A 14,314-nucleotide genomic window follows, 5' to 3' on the forward strand; every position below is an offset into this window, starting at 1 on the left:
GACCGTTGTGGGACCCCACTAGTGACAGGTCTGCTGGTAGAGGTAAAGTCACCCACTTTGAGTGTTTCATAGTTTTATAGTTTAGTACTAGGCTATCTGCCCTGGGGCATTTGTAAGCCTAGCCATAGTGATGTGGCTTTCACCACCCCATGAAATGGTACAAAAATGCACAGAATAGATTTAGAATACTGTGCCTCTGTCTAGTAGTGCCACAATGAAGGCCCCCTTATATAATATAATTAGTTTACTGTGCCCCTGTCTAGTAGTGACACAGATGTGACCCATCCACTCATCAAGATTTCTCTTGAAGAGAGTCAGTGAGTGGCTCTGCCTAACATGAACTGGGATCTTGTTCCAAAGCATGGGAAGCCTCTGGGTTATGAATCTATCCCTCCAGCATGTCATATTCATACTTGTGCCGAGGTTTAAGTCTTTAGCTCTTGTGGTCCTGATGGATTTGGATTTTTTGAGGTGGAGCATGTCCATCAGATGCCCATGTTCTCAATCTGTGAGCCAGTATGCAATCCACCTGACAACATAGGGGATGATATTCAACTAGGTTAGTTTGTCAATGATGCCCGAATGTGGGATAGTGTTGAAGGCTTTGGCCAAGTCAAGATAGGCTGTGTGCACAGCTTTGCCCACGTCTATGGCTCTAATCACATTCTTGAAGAAGTCCACCAGGTTATGCAGGCATGACCTGACCTTGAAAAACCAAACTGGGATGGATCCAGAGTTTGGAGGTCACCTATATCCTTATTTATAAGGACCATGATGATTTTTTCCATTGCCTTACAGATAAAGCTGGTTAAACTTATGAGTCTATAGTCACCTAGGTCTGCTGCCAAACCGCCCTTGTGGAGAGGGATAACAGTCGCTGGCCTAAATATATCCAAAACTGAAGATATCTACAAACCATATAAAATTACAAGTGTGTTTTTTAAAACAAAAAGTGAGTCAAATATGGAGGCAAACATAAGAAATAAAGTGAAATGCACTGCAGAAGTAATAGGTATGAAAAAAGAACCATGTACGATTAGAGACAGACAAGAGGTCAAGATAAATGCTTGTGCAACTGGAATTCAAGCTTCCATTCAGCAGGTATATCTATAAGCCTGACATAAACCTTTAGCATCCTTTTAGTACATTTTATAGAATATGTAACAGAAAAAGATATTTTGCAAAGGGAGCATAAAAGTAAAAACAGGTTAGGTGTCCTGAAAATAATTTGCATGCTACTGTACAAAAATATGAAAATAAGAAATGCCAAGAAACACCTCTGATACTTACTGCTGAAATGAATTGAGCTGACACAGTCAAGTCTGGAAATGCTTCTGTAATGCACTATGGAACGATAAATGTATAATTTCTGATTCCCTTATCTTATTTAATGTCCCAATTCCAGAGGTTATACCCAAAACTCAAGTACACATACTATGGTCAGTCCTAGCAGTTGCAAGAAATGTTATAACAAAAAACTGGAAAAACAATTCCCCTCTCTCCTCTAACAATGAATTCAATTATTTAGCCAAGTCATTGTGTGATAAAGAAATTACTAGCATAAGGCTGAGAACAAAAAATTCAACACATAAATTAATTGCTTGGGAAAAGTTGCATTCTTTATTGCAGAACATTTAGTTGATTTCCTGAATATATATATATGAATGCATCATTTTGCTATGGACCTTGTATATAGCTCTTTTTTTCTGTTATGATTGTAATATGTTATTTTATTGTTCCTATTAAAATAAAAAAAACTGTTGAAAAAAGAAATGATGCTCTAAAACAAGACAGCAAGTCAAAACCTGGTATAGAATAATGAAAACTGATAAGTCAACAGTTGAATTTCAGGTAGACACAGGTTTACAGTGTTATATCTTGTCTGGAAATGCCTTTAAAACACGAGAAAGGACAGAGACAGCTTTGTGCACGTTAATGCATTCTGACCTCCAGGTGGAGCCACTGGGTCAACATTATTGATGTCAACATAAGAGCAAGATCTTTTCTTCAAATCATTGCAACTAATTTTTACTACAATTTTTGTTTGGTTTATAAGAAGGTAAAAATGGCAAAACAATTTCACAATTTGAAATTGAATAGAGGTCGTGTACGGAATAAATCACAGAGTTACAGAAACTTCTCAGACTGTACAAAGCCACATTAATAATATGGTTCATGACTATGCTTACTTATACATACGTTTAGGAAATTTGTCAGGAAAATACTATATACATATACAACTTGATGTATACTTCCAGAAAAAATGCTAGTAGCTCTCAGGAATTAAATTAAACTCTGTGGGAAGTTAGGGTGTCATTAAAAATCCAACAGAATGCATCAACAGTATGATCATTTTTTAACAGACAACACATGTATTTGCACTCATCTGCAGCTCCTGACTACAGTGATTAAAAGAGAATCCTACCCATCTCTTAACATTTGAAGAAATGATCATTAGAATGGTGAATGTTAAGTTCCCCACATAACATATGCAAATCAGGGTTTCTGGCAGATAAGGCTAGAAAAATTAAATGCATACACTTTGGAATTTCTTATCAGTAAGGTACAGATTCCTTTCACTTTTTTCTGGTAATTCATTAGTACTACAAGTACTCCAAAGAACTGTTGCACAGATACATGAAGGCTCAGAAGGCGTTCTAAACATACTCTATGACCTATGAGTGTAATCAAGAGCATAATAAGAGAAAGATACTACTAATGAAAAGATAAGCCATACATACTTCAAGTTAAATAAGAGTAACACGTATACATAGACCATATTCTAATGTCAGAGGAAAGTCAGAACTGCTGTGTAAATGTAAAAACCAGAAGATGAGTACACATTGTAGACATTTCTTGGAATGATACAATACCCTGCAAAATCTGTACCTAACATGTCTGAGACACCTATGCCTCTAAGAAAGCTGTAGAGGAAAATGTGATATGAACAGGCGAAGAGTTTTAAAGGCAGATGAATCTAGTTATAGATGCACCTCTGTGAAAATACTATAATTTGGATAAGCCAACTGTGCTGCAAGTGGATGCCAGTCTGAATGGCAAAGCAGATGTGACTTTTCAAGGTAGCAGACTAGTTACCTATGGATCAAGAGCATTTACAGATGCACAAAAGAGATATGCTCAGATAAAGGGACAGTTAGCAACAGTGTATGGATGTGAGGAATCTCACAAATACATTTATGGTAAAGAGTAGAACAAATTAACCTGACTGTATCTTTTCCTACATGTATGCCAGTAATTGCTAATGAACGCTATAAATGTTTATTTACTTCTGTATGTATGTTATCAAAGTCAAAATGTTGCTGACCTGTCTTAGTACACTGTATGCATTTCAAAAGTCAAAATGTTGCTGAACTGTCTTAGTACACTGGATGCATTTCAATAGTTGCTACTCAAAGTTGATACAGTATTATTTCTGTATGATGCATTACAATATCTTTGTCTCATGGCTCTTGTCATGGCTGAAAAGGATTCTTGGACCAGTTTACTTTCCCAGTCAACAAACGTTAAATAAATATACAAAGATAAGGCAGAACCAGACCACACTCTGATATAAAACCAAGCAAGGAGCTACACACAGTTGATATACTGAGTACAGCATATTCTCAAGAAGCGGAAAGGTCATTTGAAGACAAAACAGATTCTTTGGGTAATACTGCAGTTACTATTAACAAAAAAGTACGCTGCATGCAGAAATGGCTACAACATCGGAAATAAGTTAATTCCTAGCAGTAGTGATCCTAATGCCAGCCACACATCTGGAAGTTGCAGCCGTTCCAGAATGCTATATATGTTGTGAAATATCTTTGGTGTTGGTGTTTGCAAATGACTCGTAGACTCCTGAACAAGGCTCAGATCTGACAAATGTTTAAGGAGCCATGACGACGATAGGAGCTGAAGGGTGGTCATCAACACTTCACAAATGCAAGGATCAATTTTTAAGTGAGGCCAACAATGTGAAGCACAAGATGGCTCACAAATACAACAAACAGAATGAGCAATATTATCTTTAGACAGGAATTTAAAAGCTTATAGTGCTAAGTGCTAACAGTTATCTGTTGACTTTATGTGTTTGCATATTTCAATGAATAAATTTCAAGGTTACAAACATTAAGCATTATTTAACTCACAAGCAGCAGAATCTTCAAAATTTGAAAAATATAATGTATCTATTTATTGTTTTTCTGTATACCACTTGCAATTTTTAAATGCTAAACTATTTATTTTTAATTATTTTGTTGTTGACCAGGTTAATGCCACTAGGCCAGTGTCCTTGTTCAGAGAAGACCCAATGTGGCATTCATACTGAATGGGGGAAATTTGGCCAGGGCACCAGGGACTTCTTTTTTCTTTTTTTCGAAAAATGACATAGGATCTTTTACATCCACCAAAACTACCACCAACTCAAGCATATGGGACCTTGATTTAAAGGATTATCTGAAGACTGGCACATTCAGAAATGCAGCACCTCCCTTATACTGTACTGCAGTGTCAGTAAAGGAAAATTACTCCAAGTACGTGGTGTTGAAATAGAACCAACAACCTTCTGATCTTCCAGCAACAAAGGTGTGTGTGCTACCCGCTGAGCCACTGACACTACTAATTACATGTTTTAATAAATAAAAATCAGAAAACAATTACGCAATTAATGGTGTTTTTTAATTATAAATCTTCAGTTTAGAAAAGCTGTTATTCTAAAGCTGTTTCAAGGATCCACCTAAGTTATGAGAAAAAAATGTTCTTTTCTTCTGAAGTACTAAAAAAATTACAAGTAAAAGGAAAACCACTGTATAAAACACTGCAGACTGTTCAATTTATCTTATTTATACACATTTTCCTTAATGCGTACAATCAAAATACAAACTTCCACAAACAGTTTATGTAAATGTGTTAGAACTTCAGTCCTAAGACAAAGGGATTTCAGAAAACACCATGTAAAATAAATAAATGTAAAATAAAATAAATAAATAAATATTAGATGTTTAGTATGCAATATCAAATAAATGAAGGAAAAACACTGGTTCTGTAAGGTCTACAAAACAAATGCTACATACGCTGAAACTGTGGAATGATTGGTGGAGTATCTTCATCTAGGTCATCAACACCTCCAGCAATGGGATATGGTGGAACAGAAACACGAGGCATCACTACCCAGCTGTGATCAGCATACAGGGAGGAAGTCAAGCTTGGCAGTCCAGAATTGTGAACAATCTGAAACCCACAGATCCGTTCTATTTGTTGCCAGCGGTGAAGACGCTCACGTAAACAAGAAGTTACTTCAGAAAGTGCTTTTCTGCATGAACAAATAAAAAAGAAACTACTAAGTGGTGTACAGTATCCACATTATTCACAGATAACAATACAAATATACATACACAAATGTTACTAACTAAGTCATATAATTCTCCTATGGGACTTGCAAGAAAGGCAAAATGAGGCAATACGACAATGTAAAATCAAAAATGTAAGTGTTTAGAAAGAATTAAGACTCGTATTAAAAGCCTCCAGTAAGAAAAATCTCCAAAAGATCATTTTAAGTGATTTACCCAACGCTGAATTAATTACAGGAAATAACATAAAAGGTGCACCTTACATACAAGATGCCAGGACTTACAAATGGAATATACCAGTCTTCATATGGCAGTACCCTCGGTATGACAACAGTTTGCACACAACAAAATAAATAAAGCCAGTGCACCAGTTAAAATTAAAATCTTAAACACTAGTTAGAGTACCAGCTATAGTGCCACTTCAGAATTCTTGTTTTTCTCCATGCTTACACATTCCCAAATCTTATACATTATCAAGGAAAGTGGTGGGAATGCATTCCATGTAAGACTGTCATCCATCATTCTAAGCCGACATTTAACTAACAGGCACCTCATTAGTTCAGTGGTAGTGCTAATAAAAATACAGTTTTGAATAAAAAATACTCAAATAGTACTATTAACATTATAAAGAACATTCCTATAGACAAATATTGGACATATCCCCGCCATTTTCTCTAAAAAAAGACAAAGGATTGAGTACTGTACACGTTTGGCTAATAGATATTGAGAAAGCACTAACAAAATGGGACTAATTCATTAACACCTATACCAAGTGCACGCTGTATGTATTCAAGAGCATCACTACCACATGTTTCATGCTTTCTAATCGCTAAGAAAGATTACACTAAGTGTACATGTAGTCTACACTTTGTGGTAACCTTTACGAATCCCCTTTGATATTTAAGGCTGCAAGAAAATCAGTAGGAAAACTAAATTAGCAGGAAGAAGGTAAGAGTCATGCTTGTGTTGTCTGTTCACTCAGAATGGTGTACAGTTAATGTAGGTGTTAATGAATCCCAGGGTACCTGTATCTTGTGTCCTACCTGTAGTAACACTTCTAACCACAAATTCTTTGATCTAGTTTTCCAGTTTGCCTTAAACTGGTGAAATCTGCCATAAGCCAAGAGTGCTGCTGGAATAGGAGGAAGACATATTTGTGGGGGACAGAAGACTGCATTCCCTGAGCAAAAGTGCACACAAAGAAAACAATAAATCATGTATCTCCTGACGGAAATGATCTACTAAACCTTTTACTCCTTTGACATGAGCCCCTAAACAGGATATGGTTTATTTACATTCTGTAAGATCTACAACAAGGTGGCAACCAATTACAAGAATAAATCTTTGAATAAGATCTCCTGTTATAAACAGGCGACATTCTACTCCTGGTCAAGAAAGAGCCTGAATCTACATTGCCATGAAGCATACTAGAGTAATGCCTCTTTCAGCTTACCTTTTGTTTTTCTAATCCTTGGATAAACCAGTGAGCTTCTGGATCAGCAAGGAAATCTTGGATAAAGGGAGAACCCTAATTTTGTTCAAAATAATATCTAGAGAACTGACACTCTTCTGGGAAGCATGTATGTTCACCTCTGGGATTCTCCACATCTGTACCAGCTTGAGAAAAGCTTGCCTGTTCAATTTGTACTCATACAGGCTAGATGAGGCTGATCATATGTAGGCTGGGAGCTGTGGCTTAAGGGACATATATTACTAGGGATTAGAGGTCCTGCCCTAAGTTCCCAAGCCATTATGGCAAGCCTGCCTAGTGTGTAAAAGTGTGTTCTTCCCTGCTTGTTCTATTCACTTTTGTGTTGTCTGTCACCATCTTGACACACTAACATAAAAATCTGTAATGAAAAAAAAATCAGTACCCTAACCACTTTTATTCTTATGTACTTGTTCCTGTGCTGGATGGTCTGTATCTCTTGCACCTTTAAAAATCATATGCAAAATTCTATGTTACCATTCCCTTTTGCTGCAATTATGCTCTCATTATGTAAAGTGGGCTTTCTGATTATAAAACAACTTTTATTTTAGCTACTTCAGTGGAACTATGCTTTTTAAGTACAGTGAATGTGTCTTTGTATTTACTGTAGGCTGAGCAGTTGCTCAGTTACTTCCAAATTCCATGTCATGTGGCATACAATTCTAATTATGCAAATGTTACTATATACTGATAAACATTTTGTAGTGGGTAGGTATTTTCTGTAGTCTCTAGCAGATTTCAGCTTAAAAATGCAACACAATCAATCAGTAAGTAGGGTTACCACCTATACCACTTTGCGAGGGACAGTCCCTCTTTGGGCAATTGTGTCCTGCAAAGAAATCGAAAAAATGGCAAATGTCCTGAGATTTTAGGAAAACATATTTCCTACATGTTATGTAATAGTTGCATAAAACAGTTATTCTGTATCTGAAACACCTAAATGCTATAAGAAACAGGATAAGCAACTAAAATGCTACAAGAATAAGCTATTATTTAAGCAAAAAAAGTGAAGTTCTGTTCTTTGTACTGGCTGTGGGTTTGTTTTGCCCTCCGCAATCTGATGTTTGCATCAAAAATGTCCCACTTTGGACATTTGAAAAGGTGGCAACCCTATCAGTAAGACAATAAATCAACAAATAAGTGCAGTTATATTCAATTAAAAGCAAATTAGAACAGAATAAGATTCCTTACAAATGCACCAAGAATCTTTGACCACATTTAATTTTTTTAACACAAGTTCCAGACTAGGGAGACTTGTAAAGTCAAGCATTTCATATACCACAAGGAAATGAGATGATGGGGTTTAGCATAATGGTTAAGGTACTTTCCTGACAAACACATGATACAAGGTTTGATTCTCACATTGGGGGAATTTGCTAGGCTTAAAATGGCCTGCAAGAGCAGCTAGCCTAGCGCTCACCTATGAGCCTACTTTTATAACCCAGTTCATAAATATATCAAAAATACATCATGATCTGTTATTGTGCCAGAACTCACACAAACAAACGAGGCACAAAACCTGACGCTCACAACTACACTGTGTGCGTGTGGTTATGAGTGAAGTAAACACATTGAGTAAAATCGCAGCTTGGGTTACCACCTTTCATTGTGGCCGAAACTGGACCAAAGTCACTTTCTTCCCATTCTGTGAATGCCCCCTTTTCCTCATTTGCAATGTTTTTTTTTTAATATACAAACAAAAATAGTACATCTGCCAATACTGGTGCATGAACAGAGTTTTTTAGACCACTGGACAATCAGTTTGATTTTCTGATAATCCAGGAAAAAATGGATAGGTGGCAACCCTATTTACAACTTCTTCTGCAGTCTGAATGCCTGGAAAATGCCATGTACAGTCTGAATATCTATCTGTAAAACGTAAAACTAAAGAAAGGACAAAATAACTACAAAAAGTCAGTCTCTTTTTTGACTTTTGATGCCTTAGCCGAGAAATTCAAAAAATGTATCTAACTCTGTACATATAACATCAATTACTCATTTGAGCAATTAACCAGCCAGCTAAACAAAAACTAAGAAGTTTGTATACTAACACCTATAACATCTATAATGTGATTATCAAATAAGCAAAAATTAATTATTCATTGTTTAATCAGTTATTCACATTTAAATTGAATCTAAGATACTTACAAGTAGTATAACTTCAACAGCAATGTATTACAGATGCAATGAATATCCATAAACTAATGAAAAGAATAGTAGAAAAATTATTTCCACTCCATTTCCAGCCATCAGCCACTAGATGCCACCATTTTATCTTTAGAAAGTGCAGTTGTATACAGCATAAGTATAACTGTAGAATTTGGAATGATCACTACTGCTAAACTATATGGATTATATCTTCCATAGGATATAACAACTGGCCAGCTTCCAAAGCTTCAAGGCACCTTCCACATGCACAAACAGCTCGAGCTGAGCTGACTGAAAGACAGGTTTGAGTGCCAAGCCCTTCAGAGCTTTCATGCCAACTGAGAGAAATAACATTACTAGGAAAAGAAAAAATACATGTCCACACCCTGGCAAAAAACAAAAATACACACAACCCCAAGGGGGATGGAAGCTGGAGTGGTTACTGCAACAGTGATTACTTGTTATGGTAAATTTACTTACACAACTGTACTATGTTCTTCACATTTATCACTTCTGCAGTAGCCTAAGCTATACAGGTAGATTACTAGGAATTAGAATAACTGGGAGGTGGAAGGAGAAGGGTCTAAGAGCCCTTGGAGAATGGTCCTAGCAAAGCCTGACCTAGACCTAGAGAAGGAATCTAGCTTGTAGTGCTTTATACAAGTAAGTACAAAGGACAAAGTTGCTGTTTCTAAAATACTTCTAGAATCCAACCCCTTCTAAAAAGCCATAGATGAAGACAAGGCCCTGGGAGAATGTGCCTTGACACTGCATGGAATAGTTTAGTTGTGGTGGGGATAGCAAAAAGTAATAGCCCGAGACAACCATTTGGAAATAGTTGGCTTTGACAAAGGTTATTCCTTCTTTTTAACTTTAAAAGAAATGAACAACTGTTCAGTTCTGAAAGATTTTGGTCTACTAATACAGTACCTGAATTGTCTGTAGACATCTAAGGTATGAAGTATCCTTTCTCTCTCATTTTGGGGTTCAGGAAAGAACACAAGGAGATGTACAGTTTGGTTTAAAGTACACTTGGATACCACTTTAGGCACATAAATATCATTTCTCCCTTATTTTGAGGTTTAGGAAAGAACACAGGAAGATGGATAGTTTGGCTTAAAGTATACCTGGATACCACTTTAGGCATCAAGTCTCTGCAGAAAATGAGATAAGGCTGGCCGACCATGACAGCTGGCAACTTCAAAGCAAGCAGTAAAACTGTTTTGCATGATGGTTCAAATGGAGGAAGTGTTAGCATCTATAACACAAAATTAAGATCCCAAGGAGGAGACACTAGTTTTCTTGGCGGTCCCTTATGCAAAACCCCTTTCAAAAACATTTTGACATGGAAATTCCTTGAAAGAGGGTGGATGATCCATGGGCAGATATACTGAAGTAGTCTGCAAATGAACATTGATAGAGGAATAAGGCAAGCTACAGGAAAGTAACTCATACAAATATTCTAAAACCAGAAAAATACTAGCACGGAATGAGTGCTGGTTATGTTGTTGGCTCCAAACAGACAACCTTTTCCATTTGTTAATATATGATTTTTTAGCAGATGACTTTATTGTGTCCGTTAGTACCTACTGCATGTCCTCCGTAAACAGGTGCCTAAAAGGTATTAAGACAGTATCACCTAGGCAGTCAGTTGAAGTTGTTTGGGGGTGGGATGTACCAAACACCCCTGTTCTTGTATGAGTAGTTCCAGTCTGTGAGGAAGCTTGTAGTAATCGCCCCTGGCCATTTCTAAAAGACGGAAAAATCACTGTTGCCTGGGCCAAAAAGAAGTCACCACAATTATTTTGGAGGATTTTCTAAATCTTTAGAAGCTCCCTGGATAAGGGATGAAAACATACAGGAACATTCCTGCCCAAAGGAAAGAAAAGGCATTTCTCTTTCACACCTTCTTGCACGGAGTCGCGGAGAAGAATTTTGCCAGCTAAATGTTCAGAGAGGAGAACTCCCCACACATGGATCAATTCTCAGAAGACCTCCTGACCTAGTTTCCATTCATGAGGGTCTGCCCTGGTCCTGTTCAGCTTGTCTGCCACACAGTTTTGCTCTAATGGAATGTAGGAAGCCTGTAGAGTAACACTGTGCTGTGGTGCTATATCCTATGCGAACATGGTTAGTCTGCACAGGGGTTAAGACCTGGTTCCCACTTGCTTGTTTATGTACCACATCATTGTAGTATTGTCTGTAACAAATGGGACCAAAGGTGATTCAGAAAATTGAGTGCTTTGATAAGGACAAGTATATCTTTTATAGTCTGTCTTTATTGTCTCAGATAACTTGCACTTTTTTTCCCCCTTGACAATGCTCCCCAAGCAAAGTCCAAGGCGTCTGCAGTAACTAACTTCTTTGGAGAAGGAGGGGAGAAAGGGAGACTTGGACTCAGGGATATCCGATTGTCTTCCCAAGCGATCTGTCTTCTCTCAAATCCCAGATATGGAATCTGAAAAGATAATGGATGTTAGTGTTGGGACAAAAGAGACTTCAGATAACACAGTCTCTTTGTCATGTGGGGCCTAGCCAGAGGTATCAAAAGAATCAGAGATGCCAAGAGACCCAGAATCCTGAGTATTCCCTCACAGTGACAGAAGTCTGAGTGGAAAACCCCTAAACATACATATTTTTTTCTTGTGAAATAAAATCTATTTTTTTACTGAGGTGTCTAGCAGACACCCCTGGAACACATTCCTCTGTGATGGAGTCAAAAAAGACTTCTAAATGTTTTCTTGGATCCCAGCCTGCATAGATTGTTCTAACCAAACTGACAGATTCCTGACACTTTGAAAAAGACTCCACAAAGATAAGCAGATCATCTAAATATGGAAAAATGTGGCTACCCTGTTGCCTGCAATGTGCTATAACTGGAGCTAGACACTTTGTGAACACTTGTGTAGCAGTGTTTAGTTAAAACAGTAAGATAGAGAATTGATAATATGGTCTAGACATAGAAAATCTTACAAAGCTTCTAAAGACTGGATGGATAAGAATGCGGTGGTAAGCATCTAAGGTTACCACAAAACTGAAATGAGGAAGAAGGAGTAAGAGGTTGTGAAGTAAAAGCATTTTGAACCTGGGCACTATCACAAACTAGTTTAGGAAAGAAAGGTCCAGACCTCATCTCCAAGCATTTTTGTTCTTTGGCACCAGAAACATTCATGAATAAAAACCTCTTCCCAACTGAGAAGGAGGAACTGTTTCTATTACCTCCTACGAAAGCATGTGCTGTAGGGCAAGAAGGAAAAGAAGGGTGTGTTCCGGTGGATGAGGAATAATTCCCAGAAAAGGAGGGATTTCTTCCCACTGCCATCTGTAACCCTGCTAAATAAGTCTCAGAACCCATATGTCTGAAACAATATGTTGTTAAAGACAGAAATGGAGATTTAGACTTTCTGGAAGGATAAGGGACTGCCAGGGTGGGAAACACCAACCCTTACATAGTCGTTCAAACTTATTTTGACTGTCCTTTGTTCTGGAGAGTTCCTGCTTTCTTTTTGGAAGCTCAGTGCCATTGTTTTTTAAATGTCTGCATACCAGCCATTTTGCTGAAACTGTTTTGTTTCTTGCCAAAATTGGATGAGGGAGCAGAAAAACCCTTGAAAAATCTAAAAAGGAAGGGGTGAAAAACCTGAGATATTCCCTCTATCAGCTTAAACCTCCCAACAAATTTTTGATAACCTCTGCAGCAGAAGGTTTAAAAACTAAACCTCTATCCAAACATGAATTTAAAATCTCACTTTTTACATCCTCTGGGAAGTTCAGAAAATATAGCCAGGCAAACCTCTTCAAAACAATGTTCTTCTTTCGACCTTTAGGTTAGGCGTCGCCACAGCAGAACTCCAGTCCCTAATGATTGGCAGTAGATTTCTATGGTGCCGAGGTGCCAGCTCGACACCCAACCTTCAACGAAGGCACGCCCATTCACGCATGTCTTTTGAAGACATGCAGACTCCACACAGAAGGTGCTCCAGCCGAGAATCGAACGGGAGAACCTCTTGCTGTGAGGCGACAACACTACCACTGCACCACCGCAACAATACCAGTGGTAATTCCCCTGTATGTAGTACATACAGAGTCATAAACACACTTTAAACAGTGAGAAAGAGAAGAAACTAAACTACACAACGCAGATTTCTCCTACAGGAAGGAACCACAGATAAAATATTCTTCATACTTACACAAGTAGTCAGAATAAACTTATAAGACTGACAACTACAATTTTAAAAAATTAAAGTTGCAAGAGCATATGCTTTCTTCCCAAAGTAATCAATTGTTTAAATCCTTATCACAAGGGGAAGGATTAGAATTAACAAATTGCTAGGCAGCAGCTGGACTGACTAAAGCTATAGCTCCTGGGTCTGGTCTGAGATAACTGTAGAGGTATGGCAGGCTGGCTGTCAGGGAAACCACAGACTGTGACAAATGTCATCCTCCAATGCTGGCACTGGGGAAACGGGAGGAGGTTCTGGCAATTTCATAGTATTTTCCGAGGGTCTGAGAAACCTCAGTGTTCTCCCACTGAAAACACTGTCACATTCTGGAAATAGCACAAAAAAAGAGAATCCTTGACAGGAAGATTCAAAATAACATTCTCTCCTCTGACAAATCTGAGTAGAAAATCCTGTATTTGTCTCATCACACCCATCTCCAGATTCAGTTTCTTTTTTTTTTTCAAAAATATTTTTATTAGTTTTAAAACTTTTACAAAAAAGAAATGAAAATAAATATAAGATAAGGAACTTGTAAGGTACATCAAACCAAGAAAAAGAAAGTAAAGTACATTCTAAATGAATACAAACAGTTATCAACAAGTTTTGATTTATAGACAAGCAGTTATTCTAACAAGTACCTTACTCCTGAACGGGTAAAACATTCACTAGGGTGCCCCAGAAAAATATAATACAAATAGAAATCAGGCCTCCCAAGAGGAGGATAACTATAATCAGATAACATACTATTATATAAAGTATAAACTATTAACTAGTCCAAGAAATATCACTCCCCACAGGACTAATGCTACCTGTGCCAAACTCAGTCCAAGCACATAAACTAACATAAAAGGCACAGTAGCGATGCTGAAGAAGCCTATCCAGGTGAAAGCGCTTACCACGTCTCCTGTTTGTATCACAATAAATCCGAATTTTAAAGTTTATGAAGCAGCAGTTTTTTCAGCTTGGTTTCCTGCATTTTGGTTAGTGCTGTGTTTACTGCCTGCATCGCTACTGTGCCTTTTATGTTAGTTTATAAACTATTAACTATTTTGGGGGTACACCACCTAAAGTAAACTATACATGTCCTAAAAACCTATTTACACCAT

At 37.5% G+C, this 14,314-nt stretch overlaps 1 protein-coding gene across 1 annotated transcript in view; it reads right to left on the reverse strand.

Annotated features, from left to right (window-relative positions):
- Nucleotides 1-14,314, reverse strand: part of STIM2 (stromal interaction molecule 2) — a 1,889,444-nt gene that overhangs the window by 77,207 nt on the left and 1,797,923 nt on the right. Inside the window, exon 10 of the mRNA XM_044062150.1 lies at nt 5,073-5,311. Coding sequence (XP_043918085.1) covers nt 5,073-5,311 — 239 coding nt within the window. The remainder of the gene's footprint in view (nt 1-5,072; nt 5,312-14,314) is intronic.

The sequence above is a fragment of the Protopterus annectens genome, chromosome 2.part1, assembly GCF_019279795.1.
Source record: "Protopterus annectens isolate FY-2018-M chromosome 2.part1, PAN1.0, whole genome shotgun sequence".
NCBI lineage: Eukaryota > Metazoa > Chordata > Ceratodontiformes > Protopteridae > Protopterus > Protopterus annectens.